Here is a 21225-nt window from a genome sequence, read left to right on the forward strand (position 1 = left end):
CTGGGAATGGCCTGCAGTGTTTATTTACAGTGCAGAGCAATCCTCCCCTCAAGAGACAAATTTCTTTGGCTGGCGTGAGACAAGCACAGCTATTGCAGCATCCAAATGCCCCAAGCCCTGCACAGCCCCAGCACGGCTCCACCATGGGTGGGTCCTGCAGCCCCACGTGCATGCCTGTGTGTGTGGGGGTGGGTGAGTGCGTGTGTGTGTGTGCATGTGTGGATGAAGGAAACGTGAAAAGGCAACAATAAATAACTGGTGCAGTCTGTACGAGAAGGAGTTGCTGCCAGCCCCGACACCGGCATGACAAGCCAGAAAACAGAAGGCCGGCAGCAGAGGCCTCTCAGTCACTCTTGACGCTGTGTGAGGTGTCCAAGTTGACCACCTGCAGCTCCGTCAGGCTGCTGCCACTGCTGCTCTGCTGCCCGATGACAGCCATCTAGAGAGAGAAGGGAGGAGGAACCACTGGGGGACAGCATGCCCTGAGACCATGCCACCAGCCAGGGGGTAATGTCCTTCCAGGGCACTGGTCCAGCGAGGATAACACTCCCTCACCCAAGGGTGGATAGCATAGACCGCGTTCTCAGACCTGAGGACTGATCCTACCCAGCCAGGTCTGCCCAGATACACAAATGAAGTGGAGGCAGGAGAAGAGCAGGAATAACCCCTGAATACCTGCAGGTGCTACTCTGTGCCTACCTGGTGAAGCTGGACAGCTGAGACTGGGATTTGAACCGTGCCTGATGGGGCTGTCAGGAACACTTGAGGGACACCACCTGCCACAGAGAGAAGCACAAATGACACTGTCCCTTAAGAAGTGCTCCCCATGGATCCTTTCTCTGAGCTCCATGGAACTACTGAAGGACAAAACTGCCTGTTTGCAAGCACGGAGACATTCCAGAAGAAAGCCACATGCACTAGTTTTCCAAATGCTGGGAGAAGCACGCACAAGGCCTCAATCCACACCCTGCCTGCATGGCTTCAGGCTACTTTGCCCTCTCCAGAGCCTCCTGGCTCCCTGCGCTGCCCATCCCAGAAACCCTCACCCTCCTTTTTACCCATCAACAGCTCATGCAATCCTCTGCACAAGAGAATGGCAAGATCTAAAAATACACATTGAGCATCACCCTTGCCAGACCTTTGTGCAGCCACCAGGACTGCTGCGAAGAAAACCCTTTGCAATTAATGTACAGCATCAACACACGTGGGACAAGAAAAACTAGGTTGTCAGCGCTCTGAGAGCTAGAGAGCTGCCTTACCCTGATCCTGGACCTGGCTGTGGGACACCTGCATCGCTGAGGGTGCCTGTGGGAAAGCGTTGAGCACCGCGAGCCCGCCGTCAGCCAGGCCAGAGGTGGGTGCGTACATCACCGCGTGCGGGCTGGGGTACATCATGTGGCCGCCCACGGTGGTTGGCACAGACGACGTCATGATGGTCGCTGGGAGGGTCACTGCCACCAGGACAGACCACAGGTGAGCACACAAAAGGAACCTGCCACGCTCACCTGCCTGCTCAGCAGGCCCAACCCCAGCCACCCCAGTGGGCATGCTGTGCTGAAGCACGGTGGATGGAGATGCCCATCTCTGTCTTCCAAGCTTTCGGGCAAAAGCCCCAGAGATCAAGCAGGAGAGCTCTCCTTCTGTGAGTATGAAGGGGAAGGAAAACACAGCAGCCAAATATTCTAGGATTAAATTCAACTTGTATCTCAATTCCCTGATGAAACTTTAATAGGGCTGTTGAACTAGATTCAGCCTGCATCCAGGCACCTGAACTCAGATTTTGCTGACAAAGAGATGTCTTCTGCATAGACAGGAAAAGTCTCAAGCAGATGTGAACCAATGCCTTGTGCTGGAGGCAATGCTGGCTGACTAAGAAACCCCCTAAGAACAGAGCAACCTATTTCCACCTCCATGCTACAAGTGGGAGCAGATGATTTATCAGGAGAGGCTCTGAAATCCCTTGTAAGGTTCCCTGTGCCCAGCGTGGGACATAATGTAGCACACGACCTGGCAACAAGGATCAATAACCCTGGGGAAACTGTAAGAAAGCCTTGGATAGAGCTGGCCTGAAGAAGGAAACTGGCCAGGGAGCAGGCATGGGGCCTGCTGGTGTGGGTTATTTTCAGCAGTGGTTAGGAAGGCTGACAGAAGGTGGTAACCAATACCTGTTCCGCTGGAAGAGGTCTGGGTAAGGTCAGTGCTGCTGTCACTAGAGGGAGACGTTTGCTGCGGTGCCTGGTGCACCTGGATTGCCTGGACTGGAACCTGCTGAGCCATGGTACCACCTGGGGAGAGAGAGAGGCCCGTGAGCCAGTGGCTCCACAGGGATACAGGCACTCTGGGGCATGTGAAAGCCCCCCAGTTCTTCTCTGGCTGCACACAGCTCCACAGCACCACTCTGTGCTGCACTGGGGGAGGCTACACAGAAACCAGAGACCAAAACCTGTTCTTCCCTGGCACATGGACCAAGAAGGGGTAAACTGGCCTACAAAAGCTCCAAGAGTGAAGAAAAGGCCACAATAACAGCTTTTGCCCGACTCCCAGCTGTGGTTCAGGAACATCCAGGATTCTCCTTGCCATTCCTGGTTCCACCAGGGATGAGAGGGCCCAGTCTTTCCTCTCCAGTGAGGAGCCAGCTCTATAAGGATCACCTTGCTGCACTGAGTGGAACCACAAGAGCCCACACCAGCTGAACTCTGCTGCCTTCACACCCTAGAGCCCAGCTCCATTCCCCACAGGGCATTCAGGCTGCAACTCTCACCTCACTTTCGAACTTAAGGATATTACAGTGCCTGACAGAGGGATTAGAGAATATCTGGTCTGAAGGTGTACATCCCAGAGCTGTAGGCCACACAGCCTCTGCCCCCAACCATTCCCTACAAAGCACTTCAGATTCAGAAGAAACATAGCTTGGCACAGAAAGGTTTCCTGGTCCTGCCTCCAGAGGGAAGAGCAAGGGACGCCAGAGAGCAAGAATCACTGGCCAGCTTGCTCAGACTGGGCATTGCCCCACACATCACATCCCAGAGACATGCATCAGTTATTCTCCTATCTCCTCCAGACCACAAGAGAAATCCAGTTCCCTTGAATGGGAGCCTGCTGTCTGCCCAGGCCCCCAGGAGCCTTAAGCATTCCAAGAAAGCACAGAAGTTATCAGAGTCAGGGAGTTAGAATGAACAGGCAGGACATGAGAAATATTGTGGCACTCAGACCTCAGATGGATGCCACCACAAAGCTGTAGGGGATGCCAGCCCTACCCAAACTCCATCCAGGAGTCCAGCACCTGGAGAGCCTTAACTCAGAACGAGAAGAAACTCCTACAAAGGACAGTGCACACAAGGCAGCAGAGCAGAACCATTACTCTGCTCTGGGTCTCCCCTAACCTATCCTCTGCACTGTGGTTCAATGGCTAACAGCAGATACAAACACAGAAAGGAAGGGCAGCTGCTCAGAGCCAAATTCCAGCACTCAATAAACAACCACTGGACACCTGAGCCCCTGTGCTATCCCTCCATCAGTTCTAGCAGCACAGTTCATCCTCAGCACAGCTGCACTAGGGACCTGTTTCTGCTGCATTTGTTAGCCACAAGCCAAGCCCTGGAGCATGAAAATCTGCTGCTTCCTTTGATCTGCATCCCCCAGGATGCTGCTCCTGCCTATGTCAAGCATTTTCTGCCCTGTCTTTCCATCTCTCCCCAGCAGCCATAGCCAGGGTTCCTGTGCTCCCACAGTCGGAGGCCAGCTCTGTGGCCAGGCCCAGGACCCAGAGACACCTCCATTTCCCTATCTCTGGCAAGGGGAGGAGAAGCGAGTGCTGACCTCTCAGCGACACAATCTGCCCTCCAGCTCTGGCAGGGAAGTGGAAGACTGTCTGCTGTGCCTGCTGAAGCTGTCCAGCTGTACCTGTGACCAGGTGGCCCTGATGACTGGAAAGAGCCAGGGAGTGTGGCTGTAATTGAGTGAGAGGAATGGGAGGGATCCCTGGAGAAAGGGAAGTACCTGCTGAAAGGAGGGAGAAAGAAAGGCTTTGTCATCACCAGCTCTCTTCACTCCCTCCAGGCTTCTCGGTGCTGCCCTGGGGTCCCAGCTCAGCTCCCTGCCACCTCCCAGCAGCAGAGCCAGCTGGTAGCACTCTAAAGAAACAGCCACTAGATGACCCTGATCCAGTCACTGGTCTGGCTGGGTTTGAGCTCGAAATCACAGCCGAGCTCACCTTACAGCAGCAACCACTCTGCTTCCCTTCTGCCACTAGGTCTCCTCTCCCCTGGAGAGAACAGCAACACACTCCAGGTGCAGAGATGGAGGATGCAGCCCTCAGACCCTAAAGGCACTGACCTGACATGAGGGTGAAGCCAGTGGGTATCGGCATGAGGCCCCCAGACGTCACTGCACTGGCTCCAGTAGTCTTCAGCACTGTCCCGTTGGCACTGGTGACGGCACTGGGGCTGATGCTGGCAGACACTGGGGCCAGGTAATTGGTGATGGGGAATGATGGGCCACTGCTGACCTGCATGGAGGTCGAGGTGGTCGGGGCTGTCTGGATGGACGTTGTTCCCGGCAGGTTGGTGACAGTGAACGCGGGTTTCAGGGCGTCCTGTAAAAGGAGAGATTGTGACAGCTCGGACCGGCCCATGAGACATCTGCCCATAAGACTAAACCAGGCTCTGTAGGTTGCAGCCTCTTGCCAAACCCTACCCCTCACAGCCTGCTGCCAGCACGTGGAGCAGAGCCAGGGGAGCAGAGGAGAGCTGCTTGCGCAAACATGAGGAGAGCAGGAGAGAGCTCTGCGTAAACCTTGGATGCAAGCCCAGGGCCACAGAAGTCCCCTGAGAGCCTTCTCTACAACACACCAGGGGACAAAGCAACTGTCCCACTCCCCAGGAGTCCCCAAAATGTCTAAGAAGAGAATAGCCTCTTTTTGGCACACACCAGGCAAAAGCAGCACTTGCAAGGACAAACATAAAGGCACAGAGTCTCCTGTCAGGAACACACACCACTTCCCTTAAGGCAGGAAACACGCAACCAAGAACAAGCTGAGAACTGGCTCTTAAAGGCAGCTGTACACTGCAAGTGACAGGGGAGAGGTGACTTATGACAAATCTAGACACTAGGGAGGCCCAAACCCAGCCCTGACAGCAGCTTTGGCAGGCCCTGGGGAATACCTCCACACATCTCCTGAAGCAGAGGGCAGGAAAACCTGACTGTAGGAAGAATCCATTTGCCAATCCACTGGCAAGAGATGGGCATGAGGCAAATGCTTCCAAAGGACCCCTGTTCACTACAGCCAACATGGTCCTGCAAGGAGCATCATCAGAGGAGCTGAGCACCAGGAAAAGAGCTCTGTGATGGGCCAACACTGGCCTGAGAGACTGGCATCCCAGGTCTGGGAACAAGAGAGGAGTGTGTGTGCCAAGCTGCAGTAACACATTAGTTTCCACAACCACAAAGCATGTGGCTGGATGTGCTTTGGATCTGCAGAAACCAACCAAGCCTAGAATGATTCCTGCTGCCTCCATCTCCCAAATCCCTTTTGGAATACTCAGGGTGCCCATGATGTCTCTCCTGCCCTGCTCATCTGGCCAAGAGCACACTGAGAATTCACAGGAGACTCTGTCACAGACCACAGGTGACCTGTTGTCCCCATGGCCTGACACAGCTGCCAGCACGCCTGGGAAGAGTTAAGGCTGCCACACTCCCACCCCTCCCACTGCAGCTGGTGGGCCCAGTTCTCCCACGTGCTAAGCCTTGTTCCCAGCTTGTCATGCTGCCAGGAGCAAGGAATTCACAGCTCAACGAACAGCTAAAAAAGGGAAGGCAGCCCATTTTGGACAGGGGGATCCAATCCCAGGCATTCAGTCGTGCCCCAAGGCCCAGGGAGGGAGGAGAGCAACACCCCTCTGCCTTGGCACTGCAGTCCCTAAAGTCCAAATTAGCAGAGGCACGTGATAACAGAGCAAAGCCCAGCAGAGGCACTTTCCATTAGCTCAACCACAAACTCCTGCCATCCCACATGGGAGGCTGTGGGTGCCCTCCCCACATGGGTGACAGGGCAGTGCTCTCCCCAGCCCACTAGGGAGCCAGAGTAGAGTTGGTTAGGACAGGTGCTGCTCCCCGTTGGAAAAGCCAGGGCTCCTCATCCCCAGCTATAGCTCTGAAGTAGCACATCTGTGAGATATAACCCTCAACCACCCAGGGCACTTAGCACCTTGTCATACTCCATACTCCCAGGCCTGGCTGGAGAAGGCATCCCTGAAAGTTCACAGCACTCTACTCAGGGAGATTCTCAGGGCTCCCTAGAAGCACAAGGGCAAATCTCAGTACAAAACAAAGGTGCTTGGGAGAGATGCTGTAGCAACAGACTTGAATCATGCACAGGCCATCTCTGCCCTCTCTATTCTGATCCTGTTGAGACTCGGATTCCTCCCATCTTTATTGTGCTTCTCTTGGGCAGCAATAACAGCTCCCAATACAGGAGAGCTGGGAAAGACTTTGGGATTGGACACCTACTGCCATCTCCTCATGACTGTCTGGGATGCCTCAGTGATCCCCTGGGCACCTTGGCTCTTTCAAGCACCCTGCAAAGCCCAAACTACATGCACGAGGCAAGTCATGGGCCACTTCAGCAGACACCCCTGAAGTGGAGAGCAGCCCTGAGAGCTCTTCCCTTCCTGATCCAGCTGCACATCCATTCCAACTCAGTGTTTGCAGAAGCAACGCACCAGCAGGTGTCTGCCCACACCACTGCTTTGCAGCATGAGTGGGCCACAGGGCACAGACCAGGCCAGCTGATGCCCATCCTGAACTGCCTTGGGCACAGAAACGATCTCACTCCACAGCTTTTAGGGACTGCCTGAGGCAGTGCTGCTCAGCATGACACAGCCCTAGACAAAAGGTATGTGGGAAATCTGGTCTCCAACACCTGGTCTGTGCTCCAGATGTGGCATAAAGTCCCACATTTTCCCATCTCAGAGAGAAGACCAGATCAGGGCTACTCCCATGCTCTCACTCCAATTCAGAGCCCCTGAGCTCCCTCCAAAATATCCTTTCCCACACAAGTACACCGAGGAGACTGCAGGCAGGCAGTGTCCTTCAGGGCCTGCAAAAGATGAGAGGTATCATCATGAGGATACAGCTACTATCTCAAAAGTACAGCACACACCAATCCCAGCACCACAGCAGGGAAATTGGTTCTGGCACAGCAGGAGGATTTCAGAGCTGCTGCTGGTGTAGCACAGAGGAATAACCGGCAGGCTGCTGACTGTAGGTGACAGCCTGGCTGCACTGTCTTCCCACTCTGCTGCAGCACTGAACACAAGCAGATTTTGTCCATACAGAGATCCAGGAAGCAGAGTTCACACAGAAAGGCCAGGAAGTCTTCTGGAGCATCCCAGGTGGCTGGATCTGACAGTCCAAGCACTGAATCTCCTGCCATCTCCTCTAGTGAGGCACCTGTAACCCAACCTTGCGCACCATCCACTCTGCAGTGAGGACCAGCCACTCAGCATGGCCCAACCACAGGCTCCTTGCATTCTCAGAAGATTTCTTTGTCTATCTGAATTGAGCTGGTCTCTGCCTAAGCACTAACGAGGCTTCCAGGCTGCAGAAGGAACAACAGGACTGCCCCTGTCCCCAGCCCCAGCGCTTGCCATGACAGGAACTCTCAACCAGCCAGCAGTGGATTTAGTCAAGAATGTCAAGCAGAAGACAGGGCTATAGGGCTCCTCCAGCCTCTCATCAAATGCTGGCTGGGGCCACAAAGCACCCCACACTAAGCATTAGCACTGGGATGGAGCTTTCAGGGTTGCATCAGACAGTGAGAACAGAGAAGTTAAGAAGGTCTTTGCAGAGTAATTGCACCCCAAGGGCACACTTCCCTTGGGGCCAACTAGCAGTACTTCCAGGAATAGTACAAAGGGATATAATGTGGACAGCCTCATGCCAGGGACAGGTGATTTGTCTCATTACAAAACACCCACAGGACTTGCCTTTTCATCCAGGAGAAGCCCAGGAGGCACAAGTCCTTACAAACACAGGCTGCACAAGGGAGAGGTTGCTGGTGTTAGAAGGCTTCTTTACCTACTGGGTAAGGCACAGCTTACACTAGCAAACAGAGGCACCCAGGGAAGACATACCAGACTGGGACAGCCAGGACTGCTGTTGGGATCAGCAGGAACCATTCTCAGGGACTCTTAAGGGTTACAGCACAGAGACTCGAGCCACACTTTGGCCCACCACAGCTCCTCTGCCTGCAGGGATCTCTGGGGCTGCTGATGTTTCTCAGGGCTCAGCAGCAATAAGCTTTTGCTTGGTGCAGCACACGTGGGCAAGTGGACACTGAGGAACAGGGGGTACCCAGCAGCACCGTGACCAGAGCTGCTGTGCTGTCACAGCACAAGAACAGGCAGCTGAATACCTCTGCAGCCCCAGACATGCTGGTCACATCTCGGGGCTGCACTTACTTCCTTGGCAATTACAGCAGAAAGGTGTCCGGGTTCTGTCTGCCTAATGTCTAGAGGCTACTGCATGGCAAGGATGTTGTGGCTTGAGCACACACAGCTGGAGAGCTCCTATGACAAGACCAATGAAGAACACCTTTGCAGCAAGCCTGATACCCATGACACAAACACAGGTACAACAGGGCTGCTTTAATTCCCAGCAACCAGCAGAACTGCACACAAGCCTGGGAAGCTGTGGCAGACCCGCAAATTCAGCATGGCATCCCACTCTTGCACCACAAACTTCCCTGGCTCCCATCTCCAAGCACCTGTGGATCTGAGCACCAGCCTGCAAAGGAAGAGGCAGGGATGTGGGACACAGCTCTGAGGAACAGCGCCAGGGAGTGCAGGGACGGGGGGGCCCTTACAGCAGAAAAGCTGGCTCTGCCCAACTCTGCACCCACAGCCAGGCCACCCTGGGCAAAAGGCCACAAGTAACACAGGCAGGCAAGGGCCAGCGTCTGCAGGGACAACAGGCAGGGAGCAGAAATGGTCTGTCCAGCCAAATGTTTCCATTCCCTATGTCCTCCCTGCCCCCTTCCAAAACAGCACCAAAGCAAGAGACAGCTGCAGCTTATAAGGAATGTGAGGGGCCCTGCCAGGGACTCTGGCGAGGGAAACCAGGCCTTATAAGGCCATGGAGGCAGAATCAAATTTTTATCAATGAGTGTGAGAGCATGGAGACGCCTGGGGAGAGATAACAGTGCTGAAAGCTAGCCAGGGGAGTGGGCTGGGCCAGTGGGGAGCCATACTGCAAGGGCCAGGACCAAGATACCTGCCACCCACTTCCCTCCCTCCTTCAATCACTGCTACTATCAGCCAAGGAGCCAGCCAGCCTCGAGATGACATGACACAAGTTCTCTGCAGTTGCAGCGAAAGGGGACTCATCCTCAGCTCCCAGCACTGCTATTTAAAGAGGGCTGGGGATGATCAGCACTCTCTCTCTCAGCACAGCCCACGCCTCCCTGGGTGGCCAGGAACATTACCTTGGTCTCCCCGCTGCTATCCGACTCGGACACCTGGTAGGTGAGGTCCGTCTCCTCAAAACCAGTGGCACTCATGCGCTGGTCAGTGGTGGGGTCCGAGCGTGGGGGCGAGTCCGGGGAATTGAGGCATGTTTGGATCAGCGCCTTCCCTGTCTCACTGGTGATCATGGGCTGTAGCTTCCGTGTGGCAAACGTGTACACGTGGCCTGTCTCGCTGGCCACCAACAGCAGGACTTGAGTGCCAGTCAACGTGGAGAGCTCATAGGCCTGCCAGCAGGACAAAGAAAAAACAGGGAGTCACAGGTGACAGGGACAACGCAGAGGACAAGAGTGCGTGCATGTCCCCCACATTCCTAGAATGGCTTTCCTTCTCTCCACACCAGCTTCAGCTCTCTGCCACCCCAGAGGAGCTGTGACCTCTAAATCCAACCCTACAGGTTGAACTGCCCCATGTTGTGTTCCCATCCCCTTTAGGGGATGTGCCTGCCAAGAAGCCACAGGAAGAGTGGCCCCCTCAGTACAGTAGTCTGAGAACATGGGGACGAGGGAGCGTCTCCCTTCTGGAAATCCCTCTGGCTTCTCCAGACATGTCTGGATGCTTCCCTCACCTCACCTCTCAGTGATATTACTTGGCACAAGTCTCTGCCACCTCATTCCCCTCACCAACACTGCATCCAGGCTCCAACCCAGATTTCCCTCTCAGGCTCCAGACTTCTGAGCACAGCTGCACCCAAGCACTCCTGCAGCAAGGCCATCATGCCCCTGGTGAAGAATTCCTGTGGACTAGGAAATGCACTCTTCATATGCCATCACTGTACTCAGTGGTCTGACACAAGCTTCCACAGACAGGATAGCCTCATTCTACACTCCATGGTCCCACACATCCGGGATGTGTCCAGCAGTACCTCACATCCATTCCCACCTTCCCAGGGTGCAAGATGCCCAGCTGAGCAGGGATGCACTACCCAATTGTACGGAAGATGCAATGAGCATCATCAGGCATGCACATCAGCCAGCAGCATCCGAAATCTCCCAAGTTTCTATTCTGCCTTTGCACACCAGGAACCACAGATTGTACTCTGGATCGGCCGAGACGTGGCGTTAGTCCCTTCCGTGGCCGAAGCAGCCGGTCTTACCGGGCCCTTGGTGGGGCAGGGCAGTGCAGCTGTGCCACCAAACACAGCGCTTTGGTAGCGGCTCACAGAGAGGGGCCCCGAGGGCACCGGGTCAGCAGCGGCCCGCTGCACCAGGATGGATTTCCCCAGGCACATCACACGCCTGGAGACCGCCAAGCACCCTGGCCCGGCCCGGCCCGGCCCGCTGGGCTCCCACTCCCGGCCTACCCGCACCCCGCCGGCAGCTCCCGCGCAGCCCCCCGGAAGAGGCTGGTGCCGGGCTGCCCTCCCGGTCCCGCCCGCGGGACGGAGAAGCTGCCGCCGTTTCCGGGCACGGCCCGCCAGTCTGCCCCGCGCTCGGACCGGGCCGGGACTCCCGCGGACAGGTGGGTGCCGGCCCACCTCCCCGCCCGGGACGGGCAGGGCCGCCCCCCGCGCCGGCCGGAGTCGCGGGGCCGCACCTTCTTCATGATGCCGGTCTTCCTCTTGCTGAAGGTGGTGTAGCGCCGCAGCTTGTTGTCGATGAACTCCATCTTGATCTTCACCCGACCCCGCGTCTTCTTCCCGGGCTTGGCGCCGCTCACGGCCCCGCCGCCCCCGCCGCCGCTGTAGGCGGCCGCCGCCGATGCTCCCGCCGCAGGCCCCGCCGCCGCTGCCGCCGCCTCGGCCAGGCCACGCTTCACGCCGCGCCGTTCGCCGCCCAGCTCCTCCTCCTCGGCCGACTCCGAGTCGCCCTCGCTGCCGCTGTACAGCGCTTCCCGCTTCAGGCGGCCCCCGGGCGCCCCCGCCGCCGCCCCGCCGCCGTTCGCCCCACGCGGCACCGGCGACCGGCCCAGTCCCGAGCCGCAGGCCAGCGCGGCGGCGGCGCCGTTCCCGGCCCCGGCCTGGCTCGGCAACATCGCGGCGGCGAGCGCGGGTCGGGTCAGGCCGGCCCCGCCATATCCCCGCCGCGCTCCGCGCTCACGGCCCCGCTCCGCCGCCGCCCCCGCCGCGCCGCGCCGCCCCCATATAAAGCGATACAATGTTGCCTTTTATGGCGAAGGCGCTCCTTATATGGGGCGAGACGGCGCCCCGTCGGGAGGCGCCACACCATTGGCTGGCGGCCGCCGAGCGCTGGCTCCCATTGGCCGCCGGTTGGCGTTTGATTTGCATACGGTCGGACCGCGCTCGCGTCACGCCCGGGTTGAAACACGCAGGGCGGCTCTTAAAGGGCCAGCACGGCCGGCGTGGGGCGCTCGGCCCGGGAGTGCAGCGGGGCCGGGCCGGGCCGGGCCGGGCCGGGGGCTGGGACCCCCCGGCAGCCAGCCCGGCCTCGGCCCCTTCCCACTTCCAGCTCCAGGCACGCGGGTCGTTTTAGGAGTCCTCCGCGCGTGGCTCCCAGCGATGTCACCAGCTGTTGCTTCAGGCAACCCCGCACCCCAGCTGTTGTCACAGCCCGCGAGGGACAACGTGCCATCCATTTGTCTCCGGTGGCTGCGGAGGCACCGAGAAGGTGTGAGGGTCATGTGGGTGCTCAGGGTGTGCAGGGCACGGGACTGAAGCGAGTATGTCCAAAGCACACATTGCTGAAGCACAGGCTGATCACTGCCAGGTAGAATAAAGATCTCCCATTCAACAGGATGGGCGATCCTTGTGCTGCTACCTTCAAACCCACGGGGGGTGAGGCTGTGGTTCTGTGCCACCGCCGTCCGTGCTCCACAGAGCACCTGTACGGGTGGGTCACACCCTGGCTCATGGCCACTCTGGCTTTGCACAGCGGGCGGCTCCAAGCCCTTGGCACAGGTCACATCCTCAGTGCGGGTGTGACCCAGGACCTACACAGCACAGGGACAGCCCGCACAGGACAGCTGCGTGCAAGGCAGGGACAGCAAAGATGCGGGAGGGACAGCACAGCCCCAGAGCTCAAAGCTGTGAGGACAGAGAGAGAATTCTTACTTGAGAAAAAAGGGTCTCACAAACCCTGCCTTACAAACAGGAGCTGCAGCCCTCACCTCTGGCAGCAGCAGTCCTACCCCTTACCCATTTTGTCTCCTGGGCACCCCATGGAGGGTTGTGCAGCTCACACAAGCCCTTTCCATATCTGCCTCATCACTCAGAGGACACACACGCTCACCACCAGCCCTCCCAGCTGTCCCCCACAGCCCAGGGCCAAGCTCCTCCAGAGCAAGGGAGTAACTGCAAACCCCAACACCCCCCTCGCTACCACCACCGCCTCCCCCTCCTCCCGCCAGCCATGCTCCTCCAGTGAGCACACATGCCATTTATAGCTCCCAGCAGGGCTGCTGGAACTCACATGCCTCCCATCACATGCCCTGGCCACCCTCCCTTCAAGCTGAGCACAAACTACACCTGGCACAGGTGAGACCGAGGCCTTGCTGTGTCCTGCCAGGCTGAGGAAGGGGCAGTAGGACCCTCTGTGTGGCTGGAGGCACCAGTTAGGCTGGGAACAATGAACACATCGATCTGATAGCCAGAGCCAGGATAGTCTACCAGCTTAGCACAAGTGTGTAGTCACTGCAGGTAGCAGAATTTGGGTTTATCTTGCTCACGGGACAGCTACACCTTTCCTCCCTCTCTTCCCTGGGCCTTCCAACTGCAGGGCCTTTTGCTTCCCAAGCTGCAAGAATGTCCACACGGGCAAGAGGTGAGACCTGGCTTGTTTTGGCCTGGCTCATCCCTTCTGCTGCCATCCTTTCCTTCCCAAGCCTCACCCTGTGGATGCTTTCCAAGATGCCTGTCCTGCTTGTGCTCTGAACAGGCCCAGAGCTTCAGCCTGCCCCAGCTTCCCGGGATGCCAATCTCTCACCAAGGCACTCAGAACTATGCTGGAGAGCCAACCAAGCCACCAATACCCACAGGACACAAGTTAGCCACTGACAACTGAAAGCAGCTTAAAGTTTTCAGCCTTCAGGGATTTTCTAATTTACAATCCCCACATAATAAAATCCTAATTTCTAGCCCTATTCTTAAACAGCTTTAGGGTACAGCACTTGACACTATGCCTTAAAAGCCTCTTACCTGATTTCCCCCAAAATTCCTTCCAGACAAGCTGCCTGACACCTCCACTGGAGCACAGGCCCTGCTGCCAGCATGGCCCCAGCTCTTCACATCCACTTTTCAACCCTCCTCTAGGCCATTGCAACAAGTGCTCCTTCACCCTCTTCCAGGTCTTCATCCACATTGCAGCTGGGGTTGTGATGGTTTCCATCCTGTTCCTGCTCTTCCTACAATTGATACTCCAGCTGCTTTTCCTGACTGCTGCTGAATACAGACAGCTAGCTGCTCTTTTCTGAACAGTCAGATCTCTTCTATGAGCAGTAACTAGAACAGAGATACTGCTGCACATGCAAAACCAGGTTCTGGCCTTTCTTAATGTGCTTTTTCTTTTGGTCAACAGACAGGTGCAGGAACGGGGCTGCTTCCTGAGGGGTGACCCCATGACCTCCTGAACAAGTATAAACCCACACTACCTGAGCAGAGCAGTGAAAGGTGCTGGTATCAGGGGCTATCCACAGAGAAAGCCATGGAGTAAATCCAGCATCCACTTGGTTGTGAGATAGAGCCAAAATCCTGACTGGATAATAAGGCTACCATATATACCTAGAAGGCAAGGCTAAAACAGGAACACCTACAAACTTGCTTAAAACAAACCCGAAAGCACAGGCTTGAGCTTAAATGCAGCTCAAGAGTGTGGGGAAGTCCCACGTGAGGCTGCCTAGGACAATCAAGGCCCATTAGTTTTCACACAAGTGCCTGGCACAGCTGCAGAAGAGGAAACACAGGGCAGCAGAGAAAATCAGAGCAAACCAAAAGCCCTTCCTCAAGCTGCACAGCAGATCTGTGCATTCATGGACCACAAGTGCTCAAAGGATTCAGCAGTGCAGGGGGAATTTGGGTAACTTTAGGGCAAGAGAAAACATCAGGGACTGCTGGAAATGCCTGATTTGATGGTCTTCATGCTTTAGGGTGTTAGTCAGAACTAAAACACATCTGCTTGCTGTTCCCTTACACCATTCAGTAAATGTCCAATTTTGGCCACAGCTGGTGGCTCTCTAGACAGACCTGTGCTCTGATGGAGCCATGAGATTCTTTCTGGCCCTGGACACCACACATGGTCTTCTGTAAGGTGCCCCTTCCTCACTTTGGGCTGAGGCAATTGCAGCTCACCTCTGTCAATAGCCCAAGGGCTCCCATTCTCCTGCACAGGCTCTGATTCCCTGCTCTGCTCCACCACCTTTAGCTGGAACTGTATTTGCACAGCTTGCTGTTTCAAATTACTTTGGACAACATCTGTCCCCACCCCAGTAATACAGAACTTTTTCATGACATCACACCCAAAAATACACAATCCCAGCCCCTGTCATTCTGTACTCGCTGGGTCTGGAGCTTGCCCTAGCTTCAATGACTTTCCATTTGGTGCTTCCTTATAGTCATCAGGTCTTGACTGCATAGCAAACAGGCAGTGGAACCTTCAGGATGGAAGATCTCCCACTACATGAGATGACTTCATGCACAGAGCTGGCAGAACAAGGGTGGTAACCCCCAAATCCTTGGCATCTCTGGTCTTTAGCCATGGCACCGCTGAGATTCTGCTTGGCTAGGCCACCACGTGTGGCTTGGCTGCAGGAAATCAGCCCACAGAGTGCAGCATTCCTGCCTGGAAGGAAGGAAGGACAGCAGAGAGGAAGGTCCACAGGAATGGAATGGATGTGAGAAGCAGAACAAAAGGACATAAAACAACAGCAAATGCACAAGACAGGTCACTTGCAAGTTGGAGAGCACATAAGCAGCAGTGCCACAACACTCAGATGCTTCAAAAGGGTTGCACACACACTGGGAGGGACTAGAGGGGCAACAAGAGGGACAGGAAGCTGCAAGGGGTAGAAGGAAAGGTACACCCTGACCTTTCTGCCCCTAACAGATCTGCCCAGCAGTGCCACCAGTCCCACCCACACTGAGGCCAGGCTCTCTGGTCATGGAGGCAGCCAGGGATCAGGGTGGCAGTCACCTGCTGCCAAGCTCCTACACCAAGGAACACCAGGTATACAGTGATTTAGACCTGGTTGTCCCTCTCTAGAAAGGGGCCCAACACCCAGCCACTGCCACAGCTTAGCTTGCCAAGAGACTTTGACTTGGAGAGAGTCCATAGCTCCCACCTGCAAGACACAAATGTTGGAAAATGGACAAACACCTTTGATAACTGGCAGAGCAACTGCCAACAAACTTGCTTGCACTCAGCTTCCAATCCTGGACCAAATCTGAGCTCAGAGCCAGCTAGCACATTCCAAGAAATGAGCACTCTTCCCTCTCAAGCATCTCCATAACCTCTTTGGGTAGCAGAGATGGGAAGAGGATCTTGGACATTTCTGGTCCATCCCTGATAAAAGCAGAGCCAACTACAGTGGGTAGTTCAGGACTTCTCTGGTCCAGGATTGGGTATCTCTGATGATGATGGAGGAGATGCCACAGCTTCTCTAGGAATCCAACTTTTATCACCCTTGAGAGGAAACATTTCCCCCAATACCCAGTATGAAACTACCTTGTGCAGATTACACCCACTGCTTCCAGTTCAGCCCTATCAGGCCTTCTGTAAAAGCTCAGATCTGTCTATGTAACCCTCCAACACAGGGCTGTGCAGCCAAGTGAAACTGCTGGTCCCAGTGCCTCACTCTGGCTCCCAGGGACAAGCCCATGCTGGCTTGGCTCATGTTCATGCTGTGGGGATTGGGGCTTCTCGTACACCACGTGCACACCTTTCCCCTCTTCCCAAGAAGAGACTGGCAGAAGGGGACAGAGGGGTTAAACAGAGCAGACACATGCCTGAGGAACAAGCCCCAAACCCTTCCCAGGAGCCATGTGGAGGAAAACCGCTATCTGACAGCAGTATTTTACAAAGACAAAAAAAAACAACAAAAAAAAAGCGCCTTCTTTATTGAGAGCAGCACATAAAAACCCAACAAAACCCAACCCTTCTTGGCTGCAGTACCCTCCACTCAAGCAAACAAACTAACCCACTCTAGGCTGCATCCAGTAACAGAAATACTATGGTAGGGAGGAGTCAGCGCTCTGGAAGAGGGAGAAAGGGGGCTCTGCCCAGTCTTAAGTACAAAAAAAGGCACAGGGTAACTGGGAAAGGTAGTGAGCTCCTTCATATGCCAGGCACTTTGTGCTCCTGTTGGCTGGCCTGGCCCCAGGGGAAGGGGCAGGCAGGCATGCCTAGCACAGATTGACGGAGAGAGGGCCGGGCCAGGCCGGCAGAGATGGATGTGGTGAGCAGGGACGCCCAAGCTGTCGCCATGGGAGGGGGAGCTGTGCTCCATCCACACTAGCAGCCTGAGGCACCGGGCTGAGCAGGCAGGGGGCAGGAGGCAGCAACGGCTGTCTTTTGGGACCCACTGGGAAAGGGGGTGGGGCTGGGGTACACTGGCTTGTGCTTTGAGTCCAGCAGCTGCTGATGCTGAGCTGCTCGCTGGCGCATTGGGGTCAGGCTCAGCAAGGGGCTGTGGGAGTGCCAGGGGCTCCCCAGGCACATACAGACCCCTGTCCACCCTGCCACATCCTTCACCAGCAAGGGCTGGGGTGCTCAGGCTTTGCTGTCAGCTGGGCTGTCCCCAAGGGTGGTGGCAAGCTCACTGAAGGAGGGCCGGTCCTTAGGGCTGGGGGCCCAGCAGCGCTGCATCAGCTTGGCCAGGCGGGAAGGGCAGCCCTCGGGGTGCGGGAGCTTCGTCTTTCCTGACTGCAGACCTGGCACGAAAGAAAAGTCCAAAGGGCCATTGGGAAGAGGCGTGGTCCTCTCAGGGGGGATGCACGGAGGACAGCAGTTCTCCGTGCAGGCTGGGACAGCCTCCCCCAGTGCTGTCACACAGCCTGTCTTGGCCCCCTTTATCACATGGAAAGCAAGTAGGCTACAATTCCAGGGACAGCACAAGGTACTCCACATACCTTCAAGGACCTCATCATCTGCCAGTGGAGTGTAGGGCATTTCCCCGTGCATGAAGACCTCCCACATGAGCACCCCAAAGGACCACACATCTGACTTAGTGGAGAACTCATCTTCCAGCACAGCCTCAGGTGGCATCCAGCGCAGGGGGATCCAGGCCTGGCGGAAATGGTAGTACTCGCTGCGGGCAGGACAGGAAGGCAGTGAGACTAGTGCCATTTGATCCCCACCCATTCCCCTGTCAGGCTCCCTGACCTGTTGTACACGTCCTTGCTGAGGCTCAGGGATGAGACCTTGACCTGCCGCTGGGCACTGACCAGGCAATTCCTGGCTGCCAAATCCCGGTGCACAAACCTGCCATTGGAGAGGTGCTCCATGCCCAGGGCCACCTGTGTGCAGAGAGACACCTGATCCCAGACAGCTGTCAGCACTGGCTGCCCTCCTTGGGGTCGCCAGCCCCATGGCACTTCCAAAGCTGCACAGTCACCTTATGTTTGGTAGTGAGTGACTGTGGCTTCAGAGATTCATCTTTGCTCTTGGAGATTCTCAGGAACTGCTTCAGGTCCCCCTGTGAGACAGACAGCAATTCGGAGTCAGCACCTCTACATACTGACAAGTCTCACTGGTTCCTGCAGTGCCTGAATGTGGCAGGCCCACAGATCCTCATCTCCAGAATCAGCGTTCCTGCCTGTGCTCCTTGTCCCTGTCTTGTAGAGCAAGCAGGCCTGAAATTCCCAGGTTTCTCATGCCCCAAAATTATTTCTCTCCTACAAACTCCAGACTCCCCATAGCCCTCAGCCCACAGCCATTCTGCAGCATAGAGTCCCACAACTTAAATTATATAGCTGAGTCCAGGACATAAACCTAAAATCGGGAGGATGTAGAGGACAAAGTGACTTCCAGGTCTCGCAGGAGACTCCTCTTCCCCTTGAGACTCCTCCAGAGGCTGGGAACTGCAGTGAGCTCAGCCTAGTCTCCTTACACCTTGACTGCTCTGTGCTGCCAGCCTGGTGTCACACTTGTAAGCCCCATGCCCACTGCTGTCACGTCCCTGCTTTACTGCTGGCAGGACCCTTACCAGGTCCACGTACTCCAGGACCATGTAGTGTGGCTCTGCCTCACGGCACAGCCCCAGCAGTCGCACCACATTGGCATGGTTCAGCTTCCCAAACATCTCTGCCTCCCGCCGGAAATCCAGCTGCAGCTGCTCATCCCTTGTCTGCAGGCTCTTCACCAGCACCAGAGCTTCACCCTCACCATCTTCTGTGCCTTTGGCCTTGGCCAGGAACACTTCACCAAACTCCCCCCTGCCTGGAAGTGCAGAGAAGCACATGGGAAGGTGTCATGCATTAGGACAGCGGGACTGCTTGACAGTCCAGGGGCTGCAGGGCCCTCTGTACCCAGCAGATCCTGTTTTCTGGCTGGGACACGCTGGGGTTTCAGCCACAGGTTTCCTGCTAGAGTAGGGACAAGGCCAGGGTGGCCCAGCATACCCAGGGTTGTGATTGTCTGCAGGTTGGAACGTGGAAAGTGCATCTTGTCCATAGCGCTGTGGCGCTTGCTGGCCCCAGAGCTGCTGCCCAGGTTGGTCAAGGCGACTTCTTCCTGAATCTCTGCTGTCATCTGCCCATTCTGCAGCAAAGCACCGCCTTTGAGGGAAGCACAGACAGCTTCAGCATCCTGCCAGGCCACACAGTGCAAGTTATTCTGGGGCTCAGCCCCTCCTGCAGCTCTGACACTCCAAGCACTCCAGCCCCACGCAGCAGAATGGCCTGGCCTCAGTTTTTTGCCCCACCTCTGGCAGCCCAGCAGCCACCCATGAAATCAGATGTTGAGCAATGGCTTTGGTCCCAGAGCCAGTCAGCCTCATCTGGCCTTGTCCATCCCACGCTACTCAGTCATCCCCAAGCAGTGGCTACATCCAAACTATCATGGACAAAACTCTGCAGGGCAGCAGCAGGAGATGGGATGGGCAAGACAGAGATGGAGCAGATGGACACTGCTCACTGTAACCACAATCTCTTGATAACCAAGAGACTCTCAAGTCTATCTGGCATCAGTGTGATGTCCCAGCTCCTTACTCACTTCCCAGCAAGTCTTGGGAATGTCCTTGGAAATACTGAACCCGTAAGACCAGACCAGCCTGGATTTTAACTGGCTGGGTTAAAGCAGTGCTAGGAAGCACTGGCCGTGCAATCAACCGCAGGCAAGCTCTCTGCACAGGAACTTCACCAGAAATTTCCCTAGCACAAACACAAGACAGAGAGCAGAAAAAAATATTATTGCCTTGAGAAAATAGAAAACCCTGCATTTTACAGTCAGCTGGTAGGGAAATGACTGCATAGATGGCAAACCTCGATTTTGAATGAATTTACTGCTTGGATCCAACCTTGTTACTAGAAGTGGTACTTTCTGCAAGATGAAGGCAGGAGTTGGAATTTAAAGCAGGGAACAACCCCAAACTAGGGTCACTCACACACCTGCAGCATCACTCTGTACTACTCCATTTCAGCTGCCCCTGGAATAAGCACTAGGCAAACAGCCACGCCACAGGAAATCACAAAATTAAGACAACCCAGCACAAGGTAACTCCAACAGGACTCCCACTGCCTGTAACCATCATAGGCTGTTGTATCACAGTGTGTGTCCATGCCTGCTTATAATGCAGGTGTTCAAGACAGGTACCAGCACCTCCTGAGCAGGCCTGGCCACCCTGACAGGGACCATGGCTTTGCCACAGGTAGGACTGGAGCTGTGAACACTGAGACACATGGACTTAAAAGCGACAGCTACTGACAGCTGTCTGCTCTCACATGGTGGAGTAAGATTTTTCAAACATAAAAGCAAAAGCCCACCACTTACCCTATAAATCAAAGCTGGATGCTCCGTACATCCCCCCTGTTTTGACACCCATTATCAGCAGGACTGTTTGACCCTGTGCTGTCTGCAATCATGACTAATTGTGTCTCCAGACCACAAGCTTGAAGCCAAGAGGATATCACAAGATGACCACTGCAACTGTGCCAAAAAAAAATCCTGAAGGCTGCAGAGTGAGTCTGCTGCCACTGAGAGACAGGACCAGCAGGCAGCAACAAGAGACACCTTTGAGAACAGACATTCCCATGTTCCACAGGGCCAGGACAAGGCACCTGGTAACAAAGGGACAGAAGGCTTCATTTGTGTACCCAGTAGCCCAGAGGGGAATCAAGTGTAAGGAACCTGACTGCTTTGCCCACCTGCCTGCAGCACCTGAGCATCTCCCAGAGAAAGAGACACAGCCATACTGCCCTAGAGACACTAGCACAGAAATCAGTCCCCACAGCCATGAGCCTCCCCAAATGCTATGTCTGTATTCAACAACAACAAAAGCAGCACAGTCAGACAGGGATACTGAGAGCAAGCTCTCATTATAGAGGATGTGGTACACCAAGGACATGAGCTTGGAAAGTAACTGGATGGTTAGGAGAGCACTGATCCACAGGAAATCCATAGCAAAGATCCCCTGCAAGTCCATGGACAGATTAAATCAGTCTGGACCCCGAGGGCACTGGAAAAGTCAGCAGGTGGTCAGCCAGGGAATGCTTGTAAGTACTGAAACAGGTGCTGAAATACTTTGGGTCACCCAGCTAATAAAGGACCACATCAAAAAGAGGCAAAGAGCCAGATCCTTGAAGACTGTGGTGAATGGA

At 55.5% G+C, this 21225-nt stretch overlaps 2 protein-coding genes across 2 annotated transcripts in view; both read right to left on the reverse strand.

Annotated features, from left to right (window-relative positions):
- SRF (serum response factor) lies at positions 1-11597 on the reverse strand. Its single transcript, XM_079297626.1, has 7 exons — positions 11058-11597; positions 9482-9748; positions 4336-4594; positions 2166-2285; positions 1260-1451; positions 700-776; positions 1-439 (listed from the first exon to the last, which is right to left on the reverse strand). The coding sequence occupies exons 1-7, from the start codon at positions 11493-11495 to the stop codon at positions 344-346; spliced, it is 1449 nt and encodes a 482-aa protein (XP_079153752.1). The 5' UTR covers positions 11496-11597; the 3' UTR covers positions 1-343.
- A 4907-nt stretch (positions 11598-16504) lies between these two features.
- PTK7 (protein tyrosine kinase 7 (inactive)) overlaps positions 16505-21225 on the reverse strand; it is a 34948-nt gene continuing 30227 nt past the window's right edge. Inside the window, 6 exon segments of the mRNA XM_079297627.1 lie at positions 16505-17340; positions 17539-17717; positions 17792-17943; positions 18024-18104; positions 18615-18847; positions 19030-19185. Coding sequence (XP_079153753.1) covers positions 17180-17340; positions 17539-17717; positions 17792-17943; positions 18024-18104; positions 18615-18847; positions 19030-19185 — 962 coding nt within the window. The 3' untranslated portion in view covers positions 16505-17179.

Source organism: Erithacus rubecula (assembly GCF_903797595.1).
Source record: "Erithacus rubecula genome assembly, chromosome: 2".
In the NCBI taxonomy this organism is placed as follows: domain Eukaryota; kingdom Metazoa; phylum Chordata; class Aves; order Passeriformes; family Muscicapidae; genus Erithacus; species Erithacus rubecula.